This window comes from Desmodus rotundus, chromosome 4 (genome assembly GCF_022682495.2).
Source record: "Desmodus rotundus isolate HL8 chromosome 4, HLdesRot8A.1, whole genome shotgun sequence".
Classification (NCBI taxonomy): Eukaryota; Metazoa; Chordata; class Mammalia; order Chiroptera; family Phyllostomidae; genus Desmodus; species Desmodus rotundus.
The window spans coordinates 170,459,125-170,482,971 of record NC_071390.1 but is presented as its reverse complement, the minus strand read 5'-3'; the positions used below and the strand labels follow the sequence as shown (position 1 = coordinate 170,482,971).

General features: G+C 42.3%; 1 protein-coding gene across 8 annotated transcripts in view; it reads left to right on the top strand.

The window, feature by feature from the left end:
* The window catches only part of SLIT2 (slit guidance ligand 2), a 317,606-nt gene extending 298,160 nt beyond the window's left edge, over positions 1-19,446 (top strand). For all 8 annotated transcript variants that reach the window (XM_024573636.4, XM_053922868.2, XM_024573635.4 and 5 more), the window contains 4 exons: positions 12,175-12,329; positions 17,305-17,596; positions 17,783-17,994; positions 19,048-19,446. In XM_024573636.4, coding sequence (XP_024429404.2) covers positions 12,175-12,329; positions 17,305-17,596; positions 17,783-17,994; positions 19,048-19,289 — 901 coding nt within the window. In that variant the 3' untranslated portion in view covers positions 19,290-19,446. The remainder of the gene's footprint in view (positions 1-12,174; positions 12,330-17,304; positions 17,597-17,782; positions 17,995-19,047) is intronic.
* The last annotated feature ends 4,401 nt before the right edge of the window (positions 19,447-23,847 follow it).

Sequence of the window (23,847 nt, the reverse complement as noted above, 5' to 3'; positions counted from 1 at the left end):
AGGACCCTTGCTCCCAACAGTCTCCTGCCCAGTGCTTCCCTTTGGTCAAGTCAGATGCCAAAACACAAAGAATCCACGGATCCCAGTAACGTAAGTCACACAGGAGCCTCCCAAGGCTCCGAGCAGGGTGAAGACCCATGCACAGTGGCTCCTTAAGAAACAAGTGCAAGAGAAACTCAGCACAGTGAGTAATTTAAAGTTACTATTCATGCAACACATATTTATTGTGCACCTACTATGGTCCAGGCCCTGTTCTAAACTTTCAGGAACAAAACCCCTGCCCTCAGAGAGCTTCCATGTGATAGACCAATGGATGCACACAATATGTGTTGGCAATCTTATTAATTTGGGAAGTTTTTTTCAAGAATAATATAATGCTATTAATGATATATTGGTGGCATGAAAAGGATGGTACTCATGGGGCATAGATTTGCTGGAAGTGTGTTTTTGCAAAAGACTAACCTTCAGAGACCCTCTGTTGGGTCTCCACACTAACGCTATCGTCCTGCAGAAAAGGTAGCTGGTAAATTTCTCCCCGTGGAGAAGTAGAGCAGGGTTATGAAATCTTGCACAGTGGGTGTTTCATGTGCAGTCAGTAACTTCAATGACTAAACAGACCGGTTGAAAGAGAAGAATCTGTCCTCGTCCTGTTACTTTAGAAGAGATCTAACCCTTCAGAGACCTATTCCTCTATTACAAATAGCCTTGATGTGGCAATGTCGCAGGAGTGGTTGTGTCTGGAGCAAACCCAAAGCACACCTTTGCCCAAATACAACTGCGTTGCATCTACTCAGCCCTCCCTGGTGCTGCCACGCAAAAACGTGGCTTTGCTGCAACTCCAGATTTTTCAACAAAGATAGGAATCTGGACTTTTTTTAGCTATAAAGTTTTTTTCTCCCTTAAGTATTGATTCACATTATTTAAAAATACCATGGGTGGTGAACACAATGTAGCTATAGGCCAAACAAGCTTGGCAACCAATCTTTGGGCATTGATTAGAACTAAGTGGAGACGCTGACTTCTATATCATTGATATTATTCTCATATGTGTGCAAATATACACACATGCACATATACACATATGTGCATATACACACGTACACATATGTACACATGTGCGTATCAGTGTGCTTTAAAAGCCTTCACATCCTGTTTGACCCTTCATGAAAATTCCAGGAAAGTCGATGCCATTTGCAGACATGAATGGAATCCTTTTGGTGGTGAGCTAACCCACTTGGCGATACTTACAGCGTGGAAACAAACACATAATTATTGGCCTCCAAGAGGAGTGCAGCCGTTAGTTCATCCCCAAGTGGAAGTGAATCCGTGCCAACGCTGCAGATTTTGCGAGGCAGTCTCGAGTGGCTTCAGCCCGTAAAAAGATGTCAGAAAATGGATTTTGTGGTTCACTTTTGATTGTGATTGTTTTTGTTTTATTTTATGCCATTAAACAGCAGAGAATTTTCAGAAACCATAATAAAGATTCTCGAGGTCGGCTTATTAAAGCTGGTATTCACAAAAAATATACTTTAAGTATTTCTTGAAAAGTTGTAGAAACCCAGATAATTATATCCAAATGATGACTTACTATTAAGAGCTTCCTTTGAGTTTATCTTCATCACCACATTTGCCTAGCAAATAATAACGCATACCCTGTGCCTCTCATATAGCAGAATAATACCGAGCAGCACACATTTCAGTGTGAACCAGAAGTCCAGGGAAAGCATGGCTGTTAAGTTTTGCTCTTTGGTTTACAGCACAACAATGAAGAAAAGTTATTACATTTTTTAAGGAAAAGAAAGGAACAATTACCTAGAATTCGAATAAAGATGATAGTTTGATTGATCAATGTGGGTTATATGCATATATATAATATGAATATATTAATATTCCAATTTGGCATAGAAAGTAGTTTTGTGTAGTTGAGACCATAGAGAATGATGAAATTATTTCAATACACTAGGAGGATATGGTATTTGACAAGTAAGAGTCATAGTGGCTAAGATAGGTGTTCAGATCTCGTCTTGGCCAACTACTAGGATGTCAGCTCAGGCAAGGTGCTTAATTTTCTGTGCCTGGGAATCATTTCTGTAAATAATGACATAGCACCTGCCCCATGAGGTCTCTCCGAATATCAGATTGTGAACTGCTCTGTGTCCTCACTCACTCACGTTGTCTTCATTCCCTCTACCCACTAACAACACAGGAAGGTTTTTCCGGTACCTTTGCCTGTGGAGTAATGTAAAGGACTCGAAAGTGCACCCCCAATCCTTATACTTTAAGAGTAGAAGTACAGGTTATTTTACAGTTTCTGCAGAGAGCATTTTGAAAATATCTATCAAAATTACAAACACACTTACCGTCTCACCTATAAAACGCCTCTTCGGGAAATTGATCCTGCAGATATAGCTGAAGACATAGAAATAACACGTGTGCCACGTAATTCTCTGTGGCGCTGGTTGTAAAAACAAAGGTTGGGAAGCAACCCAAATTTCTATCTATGCATGGTGCAGCCACAAAATGGAATGCACGGTTAAAAAGAAAAGGGATGAAGGGAGGGAAAGAATGAGGAGTTTCTCTATATATTATATTGAAAGGTTCCCAAGGTATATTGCTCAACTAAAAAAAATAAAGCAAGGCAGAACAGTGTCAAACATGGATAAATTTTTGTGTTTTTATCTCCTTGTATTTGCACAGGCAAACGAGGGATAGAGAGGAAAGAGTGGGGCGGAAGCAAGACTTGTATGTGAATACAATGTTATACCATTTCCATTTTCAAACCGCTTACATGTTATTGTCACTCAAAATGAAAATTGAAGTAATGAAAAAGAGCAGGTGCCCTGGGAGCAGTCTGCCTTCATTCGAGTCCCAGCTCTGCCACCTATTACCTGTGTGCCTTCAGCAAATGGCGTGAGGTCTCTGGGCCTCACCTGCTCAGCGGTTATACTTAGTGATCATAGTTTTGTCTTTGGGGGACCGTAGTAAGAGTTTTATGATTTGACACATGTAAAACACGTGGAGCGATGCGCACCAAACAGTAAAAATGATGCCTGTCGGGATTATCATCTCGGAGTGTCTGAAACTGAGGGCCTGTCCCTTGCTTCACCCACACCTGTGCCCCTGTCTCATCCCTAACTTCACTGAGAGGCATTGCCAGGTCCTCCGGCATCAGAAGTGTCATGGCATTCCTCTCGATCTTGTTCTGTCCTTCATCATCAACTTGAAATTTGTCTCAAGCCTTAATTCCGCTCCTACTAATTTTCTGACAGTTATCCAAATGCTTCCGACCTTGGTCAGGCTTTGCTAGAATGTGACCTGTGATGAAAAGTACCCCTTCCCCACCATTACAGCAAAACCCATCAATAACACTGTTGCTTAATACACATTTTGTTGGATTGGATTAAATTTTCAAATCTTAATGTGTTTCCACGTTACTTAACATTAGAAAAGTACACTACATTAATGTTTTTAAAAGAGGTATTTTTACTTATTCTTACCTCAGAGAATATGTTCGGTTTAATTGCATCATTTTATATTATGAAAGATAGCTTTGGTAAACTTTTTTTCCAAATTGTGGATTATTTAATGTGCCATCGGAACAGCGCATATAGGAATCATTTTGTACGAGAGATGCATCTTTTCAGTGGCATAGTCTCTTTTCAGCATTGACGGAAATGGAGTTTGCTTTAGTAAAATAAAATCTGACTAAGTTAGGGGGAAATAATCACACATGAAGTTATTGCTTCTATAGGACTTTTTTTTGCTTTAAAAAGTTTCATTTTAGATGTCAGTTACCATCTCAAATGAATCTGTATGAGAACCATTATCTCTTAGAATTATGTCTAGAGGGAGTAGTTCACAGAGCTTAAGTGTGTTTAAGAAAATTCGAGATGTAGTAATTATTCCTTTCCCAGTAGAACTAAAGTAACAGGCACATTTTCTCATTTCGTTTCTGACATCTGACTTCAGAAGGTCGTGGTTCCTTGTAGATGTGCTTGCTGCTTACAGGGCCAGGCGTGCGGGTGGTGGTGTGGGGCAATTGTTTCCAAACAGTGTGCCTCAGAATCACCAGCAAGGTGTGTTACAGTACAGATTACGCAGCTCTGCCTCTAGTTTCTGGGTCAGCTGACAGATAACGCCCACGAATTTCTGTTTCTGTGCGTTTCCGGGTGATCATAATTTCAGAACCACTGTTGTAAAAGGTGTACGTCTGAGTTGAGCCCTGAGAGCTCTGGGTGTGCATCTCTTCTCATATCTACGTTCCGTGACCTCTTGCTTGATGTTGGCCTTGAAACCAGCCACGCTGGGAGGGTTTCCACCGCAGAAATCAGCAAAAACCCAGGCTCTTTTTCTTATTTCAGACTCACTGAAAATTCGCTATCACCCTGCTGTGCAAGGGACCTAATCAGCAACCACAGTGATGACAGAAACTGCCGAACAAGTGAATGAATGTAGAATATCACACATGTGCCTAATGTTTACACTGCTTAGAGAATTGCATCGAAAGGGACTTGGCAATAGTGCCGGGAATGAATGAGTGAGTGAATGAATGAATGAATGAATGATAGTCTAAACTCAAAGCTAATGTCAGCAGTAGTCCCTCAGACGGAAATGGAGCAACCCATTTTTTTTCTCAAGTAGGCTGATAATCGATTGCCTTTCAAAGTGACTTTGTTTTCATCTAGGTAGTCAAAAACATTTTTTTTAAAGTAGTAAATGGAAGGAATGTGGCAGGTGGAAAACTTGGAAAGGAAAGAGCAGTGATCCCTTCCACCGAGTACGTGGTTTTTTCCGAAGAACCACAGTTGTGTGGATGCGGGTAGACTTTTTACACGGGAACAAGTTCTTCCAGTGTTTTTACCTGCACGTTCCGAGACAGTTGGGCGCATCAGTCCTTTCAGCAGAACCTGCCTTAGGCACTTAACCTTTCGCGGCTCAGGCACCCCAAGACAAAAAAAAAAAAAATGGCCCAAATGAAAGAACAGATCAAAGCTCCAGAAAAAATACAATTAAGCGATGAAGAGATAGCCAACCTATCAGATGCACAGTTCAAAACAGTGGTAATCAGGATACTCACAGAAGTGGTTGAATTTGGTCACAAATTAGATGAAAAAATGAAGGCAATGCTAAGAGAAACAAAGGAAAATGTACAGGGAACCAATAGTGATGGGAGGGAAACTGGAACTCAAATCAATGGTGTGGACCAGAAGGAAGAAAGAAACATTCAACCAGAAAAGAATGAAGAAAGAAGAATTCAAAAAAATGAGAAGAGGCTTAGGAAACCTCCAGGACATCTTTAAACATTCCAACATCCTAATCATAGGGGTACCAGAAGGAGAAGAGGAAGAGCAACAAATTGAAAACTTATTTGAACAAATAATGAAGGAGAACTTTCCCAATCTGGCAAAGGAAATAGACTTCCAGGAAGTCCAGGAAGCTCAGAGACTACCAAAGAAGTCGGATCCAAGGAGGAACACACCCAGGCACATCATAATTACATTAGCCAAGATTAAAGATAAGGAGAGAATCTTAAAAGCCACAAGAGAAAAGGGGACAGTTACCTACAAAGGAGTTCCCATGTCAGCTGCTCTCTTCAAAGAATCTTTGCAGGCAAGAAGGGGCTGGAAAGAAGTACTCCAAGTCATGAAAGGCAAGGACCTACATCCAAGATTGCTCTATCTAGCAAAGCTTTCATTTAGAATGGAAGGGAAGATAAGTGCTTCCCAGATAAGGTCAAGTTAAAGGAGTTCATCATCACCAAGCCCTTATTATATGAGATGTTGAAGGGATTTATCTAAGAAAAAGAAGATAAAAAATATGAACAGTAAAAATGACAGCAAACTCACAGTTATTAACAACCACACCTAAAACAAAAATAAAAGCAAACTAAGCAAACAACTAGAACAGGAAAGAACCACAGAAATGGAGATCACAGGGAGGGTTATCAGCAGAGGAGTAGGAGGGGGAGAGGGGGGGAAAGGTACAGAGAATAAGTAGCATAAATGGTAGGTAGAAAATAGACAGGGGGAGGTTAAGAATAGTATAGGAAATGTAGAAGCCAAAGAACTTATCTGTATGACCCATGGACATGAACTAAAGGGGGGGAATGTGGGTGGGATGGGGTGTGCAGGGTGTAGGGGAATAGAGGGGGGAAAATGGGACAACTAATAGCATAATCAATAAAATATATTATTTAAAAAATCTGTTTTTGAAAAAGTAGTAAATGGTATGCTTCTTTCTTTATATTCAAATTAATGTCATTTTCCAAGCCAAACAGATTCTTTAGAAACGTAGTCAACTACTCTTCAAAACTAGGAAACTAGATAAATATCTTATAAAAGTACAGAATCATACCAAGAACAAATCAGCTTCAGTATTTAGGGAATGTGTACACCTTCAGAAGAATTTCCCCTGCTGACTCCTTGGGCTCGGTTCACTACATAGCCTTCAAGTTGTGCAAGTTACAGGCTTAGATTGAAAATAATAGTAATAATGATAATAATAATAATAATAATAATAATAATAAAGAATTGGGTCTCATTGGAGAAACATAATCCATATAGTCTTCTCATTTCCAAGATAAGACTCAGCCCTTCTCGATATGCCATGTGGGAAGACACTGCTATTTACCAGCTTTATAACTTGGAGGAAGTCACCTCACCTCTCTGTGCTCACAGTTTCTCATCTGAGCAAGTGACTTCGATCTGTTTTTCATGTGTGTTTGGGAGAACCAGCAGTAACGAGTAAAGCTCCCAGTAAGTGCTGGGCACAGAGGAGGCTCACAGTGATTGGCAGTGATGGTGGTTTGTGGGTATTCTTCGTTCTCCAACATCCAGGTCCTGAGGAATAAATACCCAAGTGCAAATGTTGTTGTCTTACAGGTGACTCTTATTGTATATAGAAGTCACTTTCTATTTTAGTGCATTTTAGTTAATTTGCATCCAAAATACTGGTTAAAATATAACTTCACTTGATAAACTCATTATTTTTTAAAACATATTGTGAAAACTCTTATGCATATACATAAATACCTTTAATCCTGTTTGGCCTCCCATTCCTTTTGAGTTAAAAGAGGAAGTCAGGGAAATTCTTCATTACGATCCCACTTCACAGTTGAATTTATCTTCAGCCCAGAGATATCAAAATGAGGTGACCAGTTGAATTTGTTCTGTATATTCCTACTCCATTGCACAGAATATGCCAACAGACACTTTAAATGTTTAAGGCAAAAAGCTGTACCTTGCATAGCAAAGTGAACTATATGTTTTTATTAAGTTAATGAAATAACTTAAGATTTATGGTTGAGAAAGAAATATAACAGTCATTGTTATCGTGTCCTGCATGAGTTAGGAACATCCAAGGAAAATTAAGGTTCTCTTCTTTTAAGCCCCGAGTGTTTCAACTCTTTTTCTGTAGCACACCACGAGGCATAGTTGAGTAACTGCTTTGTTTTTATGCAGCCATTTAGAAATTCAAGAAAATGAAATCTCAGGTAACAGATGAGTGTAGCAAAACTGAATTACATAATAAAGGCCATAAATGCAGTTTACGTTCCCAGTGGAAGGGCTTGCTGTTAAGTGGTTCACTTGTGACGTCTCTGAGTCATCGAACATACAGCTCCCTGGGGTGGAGTGAGAGGGTTTATCAATACTCCTCAGAACCCGAAAGGACGTCACGCATCACGAGTGGATGGGTAGGCGATGACTGTGACATACGGTAAAATCGATGATGGCTCAGTTCCAGTGTGTCACCGCTGGTGTGCTGGCCACTGCCTTTATTTTCAAAGGTCACGCCTAGGCATCCCCCAGCCTGTCACATGCTTTACAAGAGAGTGTGGGACACTGATTTAGAATACTCTGAGTTCTCACATTTCTCCTCAGGCCCCAGCCACACTGCCACCTAAGAAACAAACAAACAAAAAAACCTAAAAATATTAATTTCACAATACTTACCTGTTAAAAGGCCAGAGTGGGGCCTTAATTATAGGGAACTAGAAATGGAATTAAGCTCAGTGATAACTCTTGCCAAGTTCTGAAATGATCAGCCTGGATACTTAAAGCTTTGGGGAGGAGAAAAAGCTAGTCAGTATGAATCTTGCTTATAATTTGGAAAATTGAACCCAAATCCAAGTTTCATGTCTCTGTACTTTAGATGCATTCTCATAACCTTCGCTGAATTCAGACTTTCATCATAAGATCACTACATTATTTTTACAATTCCTTGACTTTTAGTCAATGTCGAAGTCACGCAACCATCACATAAGGCTGTTCTCCATAGAACTTTATTCCTACGCCGTTTGGGAGAGAAATCACCTATTAAAGGCTTGTTTGTGGTGAGGACACATGATGATTGTATAGTGCTAGTTACTCTTTCACTTTTGGGTGTTTTTTTCAAAAGTGAGGCATGATTAAAAGCACGGACTCTAGAGCCAGGCGACCTGGCTTTAACTCTGTGGCTGCTGGCAGTGCCACCTTGAATACCCTCAGTGCCCAAATCTTCGAGTTGTCGTGAGTCTTAAATGAGTTAATACATGTAAAGTTCTTGAAACACTACCTGGCTCGCAGTATGTGCTATATAATTCTTCGGTGTTATTATTCACATTTTTCTGATGAGGAAAATAAATCAGAAAAACTACCTGAAGTCACGAATCCAATGTCACACATCTAATGAGACTGAAGACAAGCCAAACAAGGTTTATCTCCCAGCATTGCCCTTTAGGACATGGCCACTGTAAAATCCAATGTTTTAAATAAAATACATTTTTTTAGCCTTAGCTGGTGTGGCTCAGTGGATTGAGTGCTGGCCTGTGAACCAAAGGGTCGCCGGTTCAATTTCCAGTCAGGGCACATGACTGGGTTGTGGGCCAGGTCCCCGGTTGGGCGCATGCAAGAGGCAACCACATATTGATTACTCTCCCTCTCTTTCTCCTTCCCTTCCTCTCTCTCTAAAAATAAATAAATAAAGTCTTTAAAAAATAAAAATAAAATGTCCTGCCCAAAGAACACTTGAAGTCTCTTGACTATGTTTAACTATTATCCAGTTAATATTACTAAAAAAACTATATACGTAATACTTAATGCATCTCCCTTATATTTTATTGCTTACCATGTATTTATTGAGCATCTACTATACACCAGATACTCTAGTGTATACCTGAAGGAGTACAGAAATAAGTATACATGGCTCCTGCTATAAAGTAGTGTACTCAGTTGTACCGCATCAAACACCACCATCCATGACGACATGCCTGGATTGATTGTCTGAAACGGCTGTCTGACCCAGAACCCATTCCTCAGTACATACGGGTCTTATTTTTACAATTGTGAAGAAAACAGGGGGACCTCACTATTAATATCTATGACTTAATTACAGTCAGTGTTCATAGAGCATTCATAGAAAACCACTTGGAGAGTTGTGTGTGATCACAAAGAAAAAGCAGTTGGACACTACCTTCTCTATGTACATCTTTATTTTAATGTTTTTCTTAAAACTGTTAGTAACTGGAAGAGGATATGCCCCCAAAGTAGCTATGATGTTTCTGCTAGTCTTTAATATCTTACAATTATTATTAAAAATGCAACGGGTCTAATTTCTTCCTGAAGAAAGTTCTGAGATAGTATGGCATATTTTAGATGATAACTGTGGGAGTGTTGGTGACAGTGATACTAATATCTAACATTGAACTTGTCCTTTCCATATGCTGGATGCTTTGCTCTGCGTTTTTAAAAATTGATCTCCTATAGTCCTCAAAGTTATCATAAGAGGGATAAATATTTATTAATATCTATTGAGGAGAAAACTGAACTTTATTAACAATTAAATAACTCATCTAAAGTCAAAAAAAATTAAATTTCAAGACCTGAATTCAAATCCAAGTTTATCTGACATCCAAAATCTGTATGCTTAATGACTGTTTGATACTATTATTCAGCATATCCCCTTAGAAAACTAATACTTAAGACCGTTAACAGTCGCAATGCAACTTTACTTAGAAAATGTTTTCCTCATATAGAGGGATTTTTGTTGTTGTTGATTTTAAAGTGATAATTAAATGTGTAGAAGGCAGAGATATTTATTAGTGTATCTAAAATTTTTTAACATGGTATTTGAGACAGATTATCAGAGATCCCAGCACGGACAACTTTAAGCACTTAAAACAAGAGAACCTCAATTGTTGTCACGGTTCCGCAGAATGCTTTATATTGTTATCAGGTCACAAAACCTTTCTATCTGATGTAGGCAATCAAAAAAAAAAGCAGTGAGGTTAGACTTCTGTGTAAGAACCATGCAGAAATGCCAATGCATCTTTCTGTTGTTTTCTAGGCTTGACCTATTTGCAAATTCAAATACCAATCAATGCCTGGAATTTAAGTAAACACCTTGTGTAGGGAATGTTAGGTATTCCCAATCTCTTTAACATATGCTTCGATATTTTCATTCTGGAGCCATTAAAAAAATCCAGTCAAAATATTATTATATTAGCTCTCTGGTATCCACTACTTACCCTTGGCCCCCGTTGGCAGTAGGCCACGCTTGGCGTCGTAGTGGAAGGCGAGTGTGCCCTCTCCTTCCTCTGGTCCTGCTGCGACATTCTCAGAGATTCACAGCCGCCCTGTGAGAGCACGCAGCACCTACTTGCTAATGGCACCCGACTTCTTATTTTCAGTCCTTGTTTTTTATTTAGCTAAGTTTGTTAATCTTCTGCTTTTTATCCACATTATAAGTCTTCATAAGCCCCCTCAGAATTTTTGGAGTAATTGTCACACCTTGCCCTGGAAAGCTGTAGAAGAGAAACTGAAGGAACCCTGCCACCACCAGACTCCTAGATGCGACTGTGGTCCACTTTCTGTTCAGTCTGTCATTCCCTCCTGTCCACTGAACATAGACTTCTTCCCATCATTTGATGGGTGGTCCTCTGAAAAATTCAAGGACATTAAGAATATATGTAATCTAGTAACAAACTTTACAAAGTGCAGTGATCCTCCCACGTTGGATCGTCCTGTATTTGGGAACGCTTGATTCTAGTAAGTCATATGTGCAGTACTGAGGAGAGCAGGTGCCACTTATCTGCTACCATTAATGTCTGTAGAAGAAATTTCACAGGGGTGTAGGTCCCTTGTCTTTGTGTGCAACTTGGATTAACAGTATCTTAGTAAATGCAACCTTTGTGGCATTTAACAGCAACTACATCAAGTATCTTTCGTAATTTCTATGTCAGGTCTTTCCGAAAGTACCCAGCCATGTGCTATGAAAAACAGAGTTTATTGAAGAAGATGCAAGATACAAACAACATTGCACACAGGACAATGACGCCTCAGTCCCCTTCAGAGTAGGCACCTGGGGACCTCACACAGTTCTCCCAGTCACCATCAGCTGCCCTGTTGTATTTTCTTGAATCCCATCGATGGTTCAAAATCTCTTCCCTTTCAAAGGTGATTTTAGTTTTGGGAAAAGCCAGGGGTCACAGGGCTCCAAATCTGGGCTATAGGGGAGCCGAGTCACCTGAGTGATTTGATGTTTCACCAAAAAACTCTGTACAGACATGATGCATGAGTGAGCATATTGTCATGATGGAGCTGCCAATCACCAGTTGCCCATAGCAGCAGCCTTCTGAATCATCTGAGTAGTTTCCACGGAGGAATGTTCAAGCTTAATGCAAAGTTTGATGCAGATCCGTTGCTGTACTCATTCGGTCATTGTGAATGTGACAGCCACACAGTACGCATGCTCACTCAACAGTGTCTACTGCCCACTCTAACTAGTACAATGAAGTTGTCATTGTTCACACATGTGCATTCCAGTCCACTCTCCTTGGCTGTCAGGTGACATCAATGTCATGCAAACCTTTCTCATTATATTAACAAAGACTGGACTTTTTCAGACAGACTTCATATATTAAGAGAACATGACTGGATAATGATAAAGTGTATCCTTTTCCACTTTACCAATGGAAGAACAGGCTTATATCTGTTCCTAAGGATAGAAATAGTATCACATTGAAAATATATTTTATTTTTAAATCAACTGATGGTTTTTATCTTCATTAATGTTAGACAGGAGTATCTTTTCCTAAGAAGTGTTTATTGCCGTTTGCATTGTGACTTCTTTAACATGAAGAACATGGACCCATCATCTCAGTTTTGCTTGTCTGTCTGTCTGTCTGTCTGTTTGTAGTGTGGAGACGATCAACGATGGAAACTTTCACATTGTGGAACTACTCGCCCTGGATCAGAGCCTCTCCCTCTCTGTGGATGGAGGAAGCCCCAAAATCATCACCAACTTGTCAAAGCAGTCCACTCTGAATTTTGACTCCCCACTCTACGTAGGAGGTAAGCTCTCTTCCAAATCCAGTGGGTCCCCAAACCCTGTGGCTCTCCTCAAAGACTGATTCTGCACTTGCTGGTGCCTGGTGCCGGGGTCATCGAGCAGGAGTGATCGATCACTGAAAGATGGACAGCAAGGACAGAAAAGAAAGAGCCCTAGATAGCTGTTCAGGGACCATGTTGTAATCCCAGCTCTGGATTTAACTGACTGTCGTTGGGGTGGAGAAGACCGTTCATATTTCTGGGTGCCTACCACATGCTGGGTCATGTACACATCAGAGAATTTCATCTTGTTATTTGATCTGGTCTAGGGAAAAAGAAAGCAGAGAGAGGTCAAATCAGACAGTGAACAAAGTGACAAAACAAGTTTGATACACACTGGAGCACGTGACCTCCGCCAGCTCCCGTGAGGAGGTGAACACTCCAGCTTCCGTGACTTCTTACCATGCTGGGGACGTCCGGGCCACCAGTTGCTAACTCATGTAGATGACAGGATAATTATTAATGAAACTGAATGAATGAACATACAAACGAACTAAATATACAAACTGTATTGGGCTAATAGACAGTACTTTTGTTTAGTTGTGACCTTATCATAAGTGAACAACAGAGACGGTTCAGCAGGTGGATGTGGGCTTGGATTAATAAAGCCTTTGGACTTGATTTTAAAGCAAGAAGTCAGATGAGTAAATGGGTGAGGAAAGAAGTGTGAGCAAGATTCTGAAGGAGCCCAGAGAGAAGATCAACAAAGGAGAGAGCTTCCTCTCTTGCCTCTATTGGGAGGAGCCAATATAAACTGGGGACATAGAATTTCAAATTTCAGGCAAAGGAGCAAGAAAGCATGCAATGTTGAATTAAATCACATCGAATCGAAGTGAAATGACTGATGAAATTAAATTGTTTTACAGATAAATAAGCTAAAGCTCTTCTACAGGGCAATGTAACTGATTTCTTCACCATGACAGGTATTTTATGAAGTTCACATCACTCCCTTCAAAATAGTAACCTCTGGCTGCTACACAGTTTTCTCAGCCCCCCTCAAAGCCTTCCCTGCCAGCAGTTTTTGGAATTATCCTGAACATCCTGAGCACTTTTATTTTCAATCATTTGCAACAGAAAATGTTAGCACTTTGATAGCATTTTGAGTTTTTAGGGAGAGTTAAAAGTCTTTGGTTCCATTCTGTGAATATTTATCAAGCATCTCCAGCATGCTGAGAACTAAGTGAATACTTAGTTCTGAAGGATACAGAGTTGAAATGAACAATCTCTTCTGTGCCCAGGAGAATGGGGAAGGCAGGCACCTTTTCAAGTAATCAAATGTATCACCTGTTAAGTCTGTGCAGCAAGTAGACTAGTTGCTACATGGGGATCACAACTGTGAGATTCATTAAAAGACAGAAGCCTTCCTTTTTGCCTGTACGGCAGTCAACAGCTGTTGCCTTGGGAGGCGTGAAGCAAGTCACAGATGTACCTGAGATGGGAGCAAAACTGTATCTACTAAGCACATGCTATGTGCTCAGCAGGATGCTTCTTTTACACTCTGATGCCTCAGAGACTTGAGAAAGTAGGTATGGCTTTTTTTGTTTGTTTTATAGTCCTGAAGAGGCAATCTCAGGGACTTCATAAAACTCATCCAAGTTCACAAAGCTCTGAAGTGATAGACACCTCCTTTAAGCCCAGGTCTGTCTGACCCAAAGCCACCTGCATTGCCACTCACTGATTAACGTAGAGCAGAAAGGGATGCAGTCGAAGGTTTGTGGCTTTTTGTGTTCTTCTGGATTTGTTCTTCACCTAATTTCCTTATGCTTTCATTAGAAACCATTTCATGAAATCTTTGTAAACCCTTTCAGAATATATGGTGGGGGAAGGTGGGAATTACAGAATGGGAGTGTTTGGGTCAGAACATTTTTCAAAAAAGAAAAAATGTTTTCAATTCCAAACTAAAAGTTGTCACCCTTCTGCCAGTAGGGGGACTGGACATGCACCAGTGCCGCTGTCCACCCCAGCCCAAAGGAAACCACTTCCATCCCCGCCTCGCTGCCAGAGGACAGAGCAGACAAATTTCCTTCTAACTCAGAGTGCAAGGGTTGCTCAGGTTAACGATAGCAGTGTGGTGGTTGCAGGGGGGAGAGGAGTAGAAGGGAACTAAACGGTAATGGAAAAAAATACAATAAAGATTAAATTTTTAATAGTCTTAAAAAAAAAACCAGAAATACAAGGCAATTGTAAGACTGCAGCCCCTCTTTCTATACGGAGAAGGCAGGGGAACCTGAGGTAGCAAAGGAGAGTGAGGTAAACAAGCTCCCCTTTCTCTCCCAGTTTGAAAATGGTGATGACACCCTCAGTGATGACACCCTGCCTTAGGCCCCTTGCAGAAATATGCTCTAGCAAGAGGGAGGCAGCTTTACCTCCCCCTTGGGTGATCAATACCCATGATACAGGCCTCGCTCAACACAAAGCAATCTACTCTTTCTGCTTGTCTCTGTAATAATCCAGTCAGAACGTGTAGTGTTACCTAACAGGTTAGAAACGAGAGTTAAGACCTACACTTAAAGACCCATCAGTGAAATCTCCTAACAGAAGCCCTCAGCTCTGGTCCTTAGTCCCTTTGTTGTCATTTTGAAACAGTAGAGTGTGTTAAACCTAAAAATGTCCTATCGGGTTATCTGTTAATTGAACTCCAGCTACAGTCCATGGCACAGAAGACAAGCTGGAAGAAAAAACAAGACAAAACATGGATCTACTTCTTTTTTTAGTCATTTATTTTTACTGCATATTTTCCATCGCTGTTTATCCCTCTTTCACTCTCTCCCACCACCACCCTCTCCCTCCGCAATCACGCACCGTGCTCTGTGTCCACACATTCTTTCTCCTTTTTGCTAGATCCTTCCACCCCAGCCTGCCAGAGCTGTCCTCCTGCTCTCAATCTATGAGTGTCTCTCTTGTTAGTATCAGTTAAGATCTTGTACAGTTGTCAGCTCTGGGAATAAAAGGAACGCGTTTCCTGTCTGACCCTGCTATGGAACATCACATGTGTGTCTTTCCTCTTGACATGTGCACATATATGTATTCTAACCCAGTCAAAATAAGCTATTGAAAATAGCTTGGAAAGGTATTCTTCATTAAGCTCTGAAGAAAGACCATGAACCTGTGGACATTAAAGTCCACATGTATGACAGACAGATAAGAGTAAATTAGAACATCTTATCCCAGAGTAAGGGATTTGCTGTCACTAGTACTCTCCTGGAAGTGGCATATGTCATCCTTCTGACCTTGCTCTACAGAAGCTCCCCAGTGTCCAAGGCCAGATCAACATAGAGGAAAAGCCTGAGCTCCCGGAACTTCAAAACCAAGACACGTAATTCAGTGCTGAGTGTGATAGTGCACTGCCCGCCTCAGAGTCCCCTGAGGTGCACGTTACGGTCTAGATGCCTGCCCGCTGGGCTTCCTGCTGCTTCAGACTCAGGGTGGGGAGGGAGGGGGGCGGGGAGCCACCTTCTGAGCCTGCACGTCTGCTGGGTCTTACGTATGACCAGCTTGGAAACTGTGTTTTGGTCTATCCACTCATGCAATGGATGAGAAAACCAAGCCTCAGAGAAGGAAAATGACCAGCCCAAGTGCACACAGAACCAACAATCAAGACTTTGACCTCCAGCCTTGTCGTGGTGTGCTCCTGGCTATGTGACTTTGGCGCCTGCAAACAGGGCCCCTGTGGATGGGACAGGTGACAATGCCACAAGGCAGGGCCCAGGGAGAGCCAAGGTTCTTAGACCTTCTCACCAGCAAAGCCGCTAGACCCTCCAGCCAGCAGCTCGGAGTCCAGGCACAATGAGGACACGGACACCAGGGGGAAAGCCAGCTGCTCTCCGAGCCTCCCACAGCGACCTGGACAGCTGCCTTCGGTCGGAGCCCATCCAGGAACTATTTCAGGGTCTGGCTTAAGCCATGGAAAGATTCCTCAGTTTTGCCAAATGTGGGTTACAAGATGACTATCACTAGTGGAATGAATACATACAAAGATTGCAAATTCTGTGTTTGGAGGAAGTTATTTTCTTTGTATTTCCGATTTCTTGGAATATGATGCTTTCACTCTCCATTGGCAAGGGGAAAAAATGATGTGAATGAGGTGCCATCCTGATAGGAAGCATGGTGAGATTTTTCAGGCACGGAGATCCACGACCGAGCTCCGGATGTTGTCAATGGTGAACTGGGCTAGTCGCTAGCTTAGCATCTGGCAGGACCGGCATCCACAGGCACTGTGAACCCCAGCCCTCACCCTCCGAGCCTGGATGCACTGGACTGTGACCAGAGACTGCGAGGCTCATCTCACCTGCCGAACTCCAACTCAGTCCTGCTGGGCGTTGTTGAGTATGCCGCCCGAGCTCTTTGGACCCTGGGCCCTTCATCTTTAAGAGACAGGATGGGTCAGGGAATTACTAACCTCGCTTTGTGGAATTCTAGGCTTCTGGGGGGATGTGTCCAGGTAGAGGGATAGAGTGTAGAGAGAGAAGAGAGCACTACCTCCTCCCCCTTCCTAATCCTACCATGAAGTACAGTGACTCTGCTCTCAGATTTTATATACTCATGCCCGGTGCCAGCTTTGGTTTGAAACAATTAAAAATTGACCATCAGTGAACTAGGTCCTTTATCTAATTGTTCATTAAAATTGCCCAGAGTGTCTCATCAAAAACTAAAACAAAGAAACATACATCTCTTCTTCCTCCCCGGCCCTGCCCAGAAAATCAGGTCAAGAAAGTCTGGGCTGAGGTGCCAAGCATCAGTATTTCTTCTGAGAGCCCGTGGGATTGTAAAGTGCATCCAGGTTGAGACCCACAGGACTGGATGCTCGTGACATCCGTTTCTCCTAAAGAAGTGGCACACAGACGGCCGCCCTGCTGGAAGAGCTAAGAGCAGCGTCTGGGTGGCAAATGGCTGAGGAGTCCCCACAGAGCCTGACCTCTGACTCGCTGTCCCTCCCCAGGCATGCCCGGGAAGAACAACGTGGCTGCAGCCCTGCGCCAGGCCCCCGGGCAGAACGGCACCAGCTTCCACGGCTGCATCCGCCACCTCTACATCAACAGTGAGCTGCAGGACTTCCGCAAGGTGCCCATGCAAACCGGCATCCTGCCGGGCTGCGAGCCGTGCCACAAGAAGGTGTGCGCCCATGGCACGTGCCAGGCAGGCAGCCCGTCGGGCTTCACCTGTGAGTGCGAGGAAGGATGGATGGGGCCCCTCTGTGACCAGAGGACCAATGACCCCTGTCTTGGAAATAAGTAAGTTTGGGCTATTTGGTAGGTAAATACCCATATTGCAACCCTCAGAGCAAACCCTGAGGGAGGGAGGGAGGGGAAGGAAGTCAGCTCCTTAAACTGTCTCCTTCACATTTCCTCCATCACCATCCCTCCATCCTTATCCTTTCTGCTAACCCATTTTCACTCCTGCGTCCCTCCTCTCTGCAGATGCGTGCACGGCACCTGCCTGCCCATCAACGCTTTCTCCTACAGCTGTAAGTGCCTGGAGGGCCATGGGGGTGTCCTCTGTGATGAAGAGGAGGATCTGTTGAACCCCTGCCAGGCCATCAAGTGCAAGCATGGGAAATGCAGGCTCTCAGGCCTGGGGCAGCCCTACTGCGAATGCAGCACTGGGTACACTGGGGACAGCTGTGACAGAGGTAAGCCAGACCAGCTGGGCCCCTCACTGTCTAAAAAAGCAAAAGCAGAGAACGGGAGACAGAAGGAGAGAGAGCCAGAGGGGGGAGTGATGAGGGAGTGCCAGTCTTTATATGGCTTGTAGTTGCTGCTGTCGATTTGTTTCCCACTGTCCTAACCCTCCTCTGCAAGATTTTTATGGGCCTTCGGCTGTCTGCTCACAACTTGATTTGCTATGGAAATACTCCTTTCTACCTTCCATAGAAGCGCACTTAACTTGACTCCTTTCTTACCTTTACCTGATATTCACACCCAAATATGTTATTAATTTGTCTTCTGGCACAGAGAAGAGGGAGCTAATAATTTCACTCTAGTGTGAGGATAAAATCACCTCTGACCTTAGAATCAAACTCATTATCCCAGCACAGTATGCGGGGCTGACTTGCTAGCCCACCTTTCTCCTTCCCCCGTGTCTACGTGAGCAGGATGCCCTGCCCCCCTGGCACGGGTTTGGTTCAGTGTATCAGGGGACCAGATATGAAGGACGCGCCCGTGGAAGCTTTTAGCAGATGGCTCTTTTTGAACTAGTTCCTACTGGGTAATTTAAGAAGTTAGCGGAATGGTACTTGTATTAAGTAACAGATTGAATGATATTAACCCCCAGGTCTAATAAATTAAATTGCATACTCTCTGAAACTGCTCCTGCGGTAAACAGAACCAGCTGTTGGGAGTGTAAAAACAGAAGATGTATATTTTTGCCATAAAGAAAAAGACTTAGGAATCCAATATTCTTGTCAGTCCAATGGCCATAGTATTTATAGTTCACATTTCTAGTACGCACTCTGCTGAAAATGAAGTCCGAAAAAAAGAAGCATTTTGCAAAAAAAAAAAAAAAAACCCTGGCAGGCCACACCATCGGTGCATAATATGTCATATAAGCCTAACCCTGACGATAGCAGTTGCAAACGGGAAGCAGACCTGCCACCTCCGATTCCAGGTGTGCATTCTTGGTCACTCTGCGTGACTGAGGGACAGAGACCATCCTTAAAGTGCTTGTGCTTTTTGTTCTTCCCTAGAAGTCTCTTGTCAAGGGGAGCGGATCAGAGATTATTACCAAAAGCAGCAGGGCTACGCCGCTTGCCAGACAACCAAGAAAGTGTCCCGGCTGGAGTGCAGAGGCGGCTGTGCCGGCGGGCAGTGCTGCGCGCCCCTCCGGAGCAAGCGGCGGAAATACTCTTTCGAATGCACGGACGGCTCCTCCTTTGTGGACGAGGTGGAGAAGGTGGTCAAGTGCGGCTGCACGAGGTGCGCCTCCTAACCGCCGCCGCCACCCCCCGCGGCGCTCGTCTTTTGGAAGAGGTGGTCTCCTCCTTGACCACGTTGAACTCATGAATGCTTCATAGTGGAAATATTTGAAATATATTGTAAAATACAGAACAGACTTATTTTTATTATGAGAATAAAGACTTTTTTTTCTGCATTTGGAAAAAAAATAGAAATGCTCAAACTACAGCTTCCCCGCCACTGGAGAAGTGGGAAGGCCGGTAACCCCGGTAACCCCGGAGGCAGGAGGACCACGGCGGAACCGCGGCGGCTCAGGTCGCCCCCGGAACACGCTGAAGACCCGCAGAAGCACAGATGCGTGGGAGGGAGGCACGAGCTGCTGCGCACCGACGTGAACTTGCCCTTGTCCGCGAGGATAGACCAAGCACATGCGTGTGAGGCAGAGGAATGGGAGCCGGCATTCACGGAGAGAACAGACAGATGAGAAATATTTTGTGCAAAATACAGAACGTCCCGAAAACCTGGGTCCCATTCATGAGAGAAGACGGGAAGGCTAAAATTTTATCTTCTTTTTAAACGTCAGCATGTTAGCAGAAGAAGCACACAAAAGTGTTTATCTACCATTTTCCAGTATTAATTTTTTTGTAATATAAATGATAAAAGAGATGATAAAGAACCAATAGATTATTGATAAATAAATTAGAAATAATATGAATTTTTGTTTCTATGAGTTCTAAACAGCCCTATACAGTATTCAGTTTCGATGAGAAATATTTATTGTATCAAAGTACATTGTACTTAACATTTTAGGCCATCCTTTTGCTGTTTCTCGATGCTTTAATATATATTAATTTATAATTGTCCTGATATTTTTGTACATTTTTCAAATCTAAAAATCAGGATTTTTTTTTTTTTTGGCAATAGTACTAACATAGGGTGTTATCTTGGGATAAATGCGTGTTGGTCTGTTTACTTTGGCATCTGACCACCGGTGTCACTGGCCTACTGGGGTCACTCAGGACACCTGCAGCGAGTGTGCAAGTCCTTGTGTGAGACGGTCCTGTACAGAGAGGAGTGGCCCCTGTCCTCACCGAACAGAGAGGGTGTGTAGCAGTCGACACTAGAAAGTAGATCTTTTACAAATTAATGTCCCCTTGACTTTTGGGGCCCTTTGGGGAGGGAGGGGGGTACTGAGAGGAAAAGCTGTAATATCAAGAACTGTGACTTTTTTCCAACCAATAAAGCTCCTTTGTTACCTTAATGTTCCCATGTTAACATGTTTGCTGCTAAATTACAATGTAGAATTGATAATGATTCATAGTGGACTGTGCTCTTCCCTCCTTAAAATCCCAGGGTATCCTGTAAAGGCAGATGTTTCTTTCCAAAACCTTTTTTTACAGAGCAAATTAGATGTACATGTATAATTCAATGTGCTTTGTCTTTCTCCAGACTAATATCAGTTATACTACTGATGTTTGTAAATTAAACAGATATTTACTGCATTAACAGCTTGGTGATTTTCTTAGAAATGGCACAGTACGTCGAGTCCCCTCCTTGAGAATTCTGTAATCAGAGTGATACAGAAAGGACAGAGTGGAGAACTTCTGTGTTTTGCTGCCAGGCATTAGGTTGTGATTAGCAAAGTGTCACATCTGGGGACTTCGAAATGGCCACATGGAAGAGATGGGTCGATGAATACACTCTGTGCTTGGAAAATGTGCACATTCCATTAGCTTATTCCCCCGAAAATAGAAGGTGAAGTCCAACTAGCCACCAATGGTATTTTTATGTTATTCTTTCTCCCTCAATGAGAACCAGGCCGGAAACAACGAAAGACGAGGGGTCCCTTTCTTTACAGGCGTGTGCGCTCAGGCAGGTGTTGGCAAGGACAAGGCACCCTCCACGCTGGGGAACAACACCGGCCTGCTGGCGTGTTAGTACCCACCCACCACGCTAAGATTTCTTCATTTTCCCAGAAGACAATCACACACATCTGTGTACACACACTCATGCTCTGTCTTTCACACACACAACTGTCCAATCACTCACTCACTCTTGTTTAAAATCTCTACATTTGTAATTACATAAATATTGTAAAGTCAATTCAAAACATTTTTTTATTCCCATCAGTTGCTTCTCTTTTTCAAGAGCTGTGGATCATTCATGAAGCAAAGGAACATGAACGAGGATGACATGGTTTAGATGTGTATTTATGGGTGTGGGTTATCTTAGTAACCACTGTTTCTTATAGTGCAGGCATTATGCCAAGGGCTGTGTATGAAATACCACAGCCAGCTCTCCCTACAAACCTATGTTCGGGGTCGCCACACTCCCTGTTTTACGCCGGCACAAACAGCTCAGAGCAGAGGAGCTGGATTCCTATGTCTGTGCTGTAGCTCAGTACCCACAACCCTCTACTAAGGTTCTTTTGAACCAGGGGTGTCCAACCTTTTGGCGTCTCTGAGCCACACTGAAAGAAGAATTGTCTTGGGCCACACATTAAATACATTGCAACACGTAATCACAAAAAAATCTCATAATCTTTTCAGTAAATTTACTATTTTGTGTTGGGCCACCTTCATAGCCTTCCTCAGCCACGTGCAGCCCACGGGCCATGGGTTGGACACTTGAGCCTTATTTTCACAGCACAGTTTTTCTCTCTACTGATCACTGTTGATTTAAGTAATCTAGATTAGAAACATTTGGTTTGTTTTGTTTTTTAAAGGGGGAAAAAAGTGAGACTTAGTAGTTTCCAGACTGTGTTTTTTCTTCATTCCTGCTTATAAAGGCACAAAATAGAATTATGTCTGCCTGAGGTTTGGGCTGAGTTAGCAAGTTTCTTAAGGGATGGTTTGCCTCCTGTTGGGACTGCTTTCTGCACATGAACTCTTCTTTGAGAAAACCCAGTAGCCACGTAATTACCAGCAAATGAGACAAATGAAGGGCAATTTTTCGTGTTATAAAAGGCTCCTTATTTTTAAAGCCTTAACCATAAGCTTACTTTAAGAAGGAAACTATTCTAGAGCATTTCCAACAGAGTCCAATACATTAAAAAATATTTAGCACGTTTCAGAATCAAAGCTACCCAGGATAATGTCCATTTGTAATTTGAAAAGACAGAGTGATTAAACATCGTTAATGTGTTTACTTTGAAATTCTCATACTAGTGAGGCACCATCAGGAAATGCCATGAGGATTTGACATGTGTTCAATTTAAGATGTGTTCATTGAATAATTATCTCAATCTTTTCCGATTTCCTGAAATTATTTCTGAGCAATAATAGACCAACCCCAGTTTTAGAGTTTCTCTGAGCTTTTTTTTTGGAAGGCTTGCTTTGTCAGCAGCAACTCCTTCTGGAGAAATGATTGAAAGACGGTTGAAATCGATTTAGAACTTACAGATGTTGAGTGTGACAGTGTCGTCTGCCTCACAGAGTGCTGCTATTTCAAAAGGGATGTTTGTGAAAATGTGTAAGTTATACAAAGTATCCGAAGCTTTATATAAAGTATGTAAACCTGTATAAATTACATAAGCTATTTTCATTCTTAATCATCTCTGGGCACTCAAAATTTATTTAACAATACATTTTTATTTTCTATCTCCAATCACATGCAAGAAACGATGCTAAACTCTGATCTTTGTGTCAGCTGAAACACATCTTTGCTGCCATTTTAGAGCATATGCTGTACGCAGCTGGAGTGGAGATTAAGGTGGGCAATAGATTTTATAGAAATGACCATGCCAATATTTAGTTTCAGACTGTTAGAAGGGCCCTAAAGAAATCAGGAGATATTAGAAAATAGTGTAACAGTGGAATCCAATCAAATACATATTGAGAGTTTAGGGACTGCCCCTAACTAAGTGACGTTTAAGCTGAGTCATGAAGGATAAAGTAGGATCTAGGATGGAAGCAGATGAAAATAGATGTGGGGGTCAAGGGTGGGCGTCTATGCAGAGAAAACAGCCTGCCTGTAGGCCTGAGGAAGGGAAGAACTCTTCTTCAGGTGCTGGTAACAAAAGAAGCAAGCACAGGCAGAGTGAGGCATATATTGATTTCATGTGTGGAACACAGAGGCCGTTTTCTGGCTTTATAAACTCCCTTCATATAGTCCGTATTTTTCTTTTGAGCATCTGTTTGCCATGCACTGTTAAAATGTCAACAAAAATGGATTTCCATTTTAAAATAGCAGCTAGTTATTTGTGTTTAATACAGTTCCCAGCTTCAAATGAAATACCTCTGAAGCTACAGGAAATATAAATACATACAATAGCACTAAAAATTAAGACTAATATATCTTGAGTCTCAAAGGAATTTCATGAACTCAAAAGCTGATGAGGTGGGATTGAAATAAGGAACTGCTGGCCAGCCCGTGCTTTGAAACTCACATGCATTCCTTTCTCTGGGCACCAAGGCCGGAGACTCAGGAAGTGAGTCCAGTGGAAAACCATCGAATGTCTGTGCATTAAGGGTGCCACTTAGTGAGGAAGCCAGAGAGCTGTGCCTTCAACAGACCAGGTAAAATCTTTCTTCATCTGCTAGGATCCTCCAAACTCATCAATGAAACCAAAACTGCACGAAATACTAGGGAAG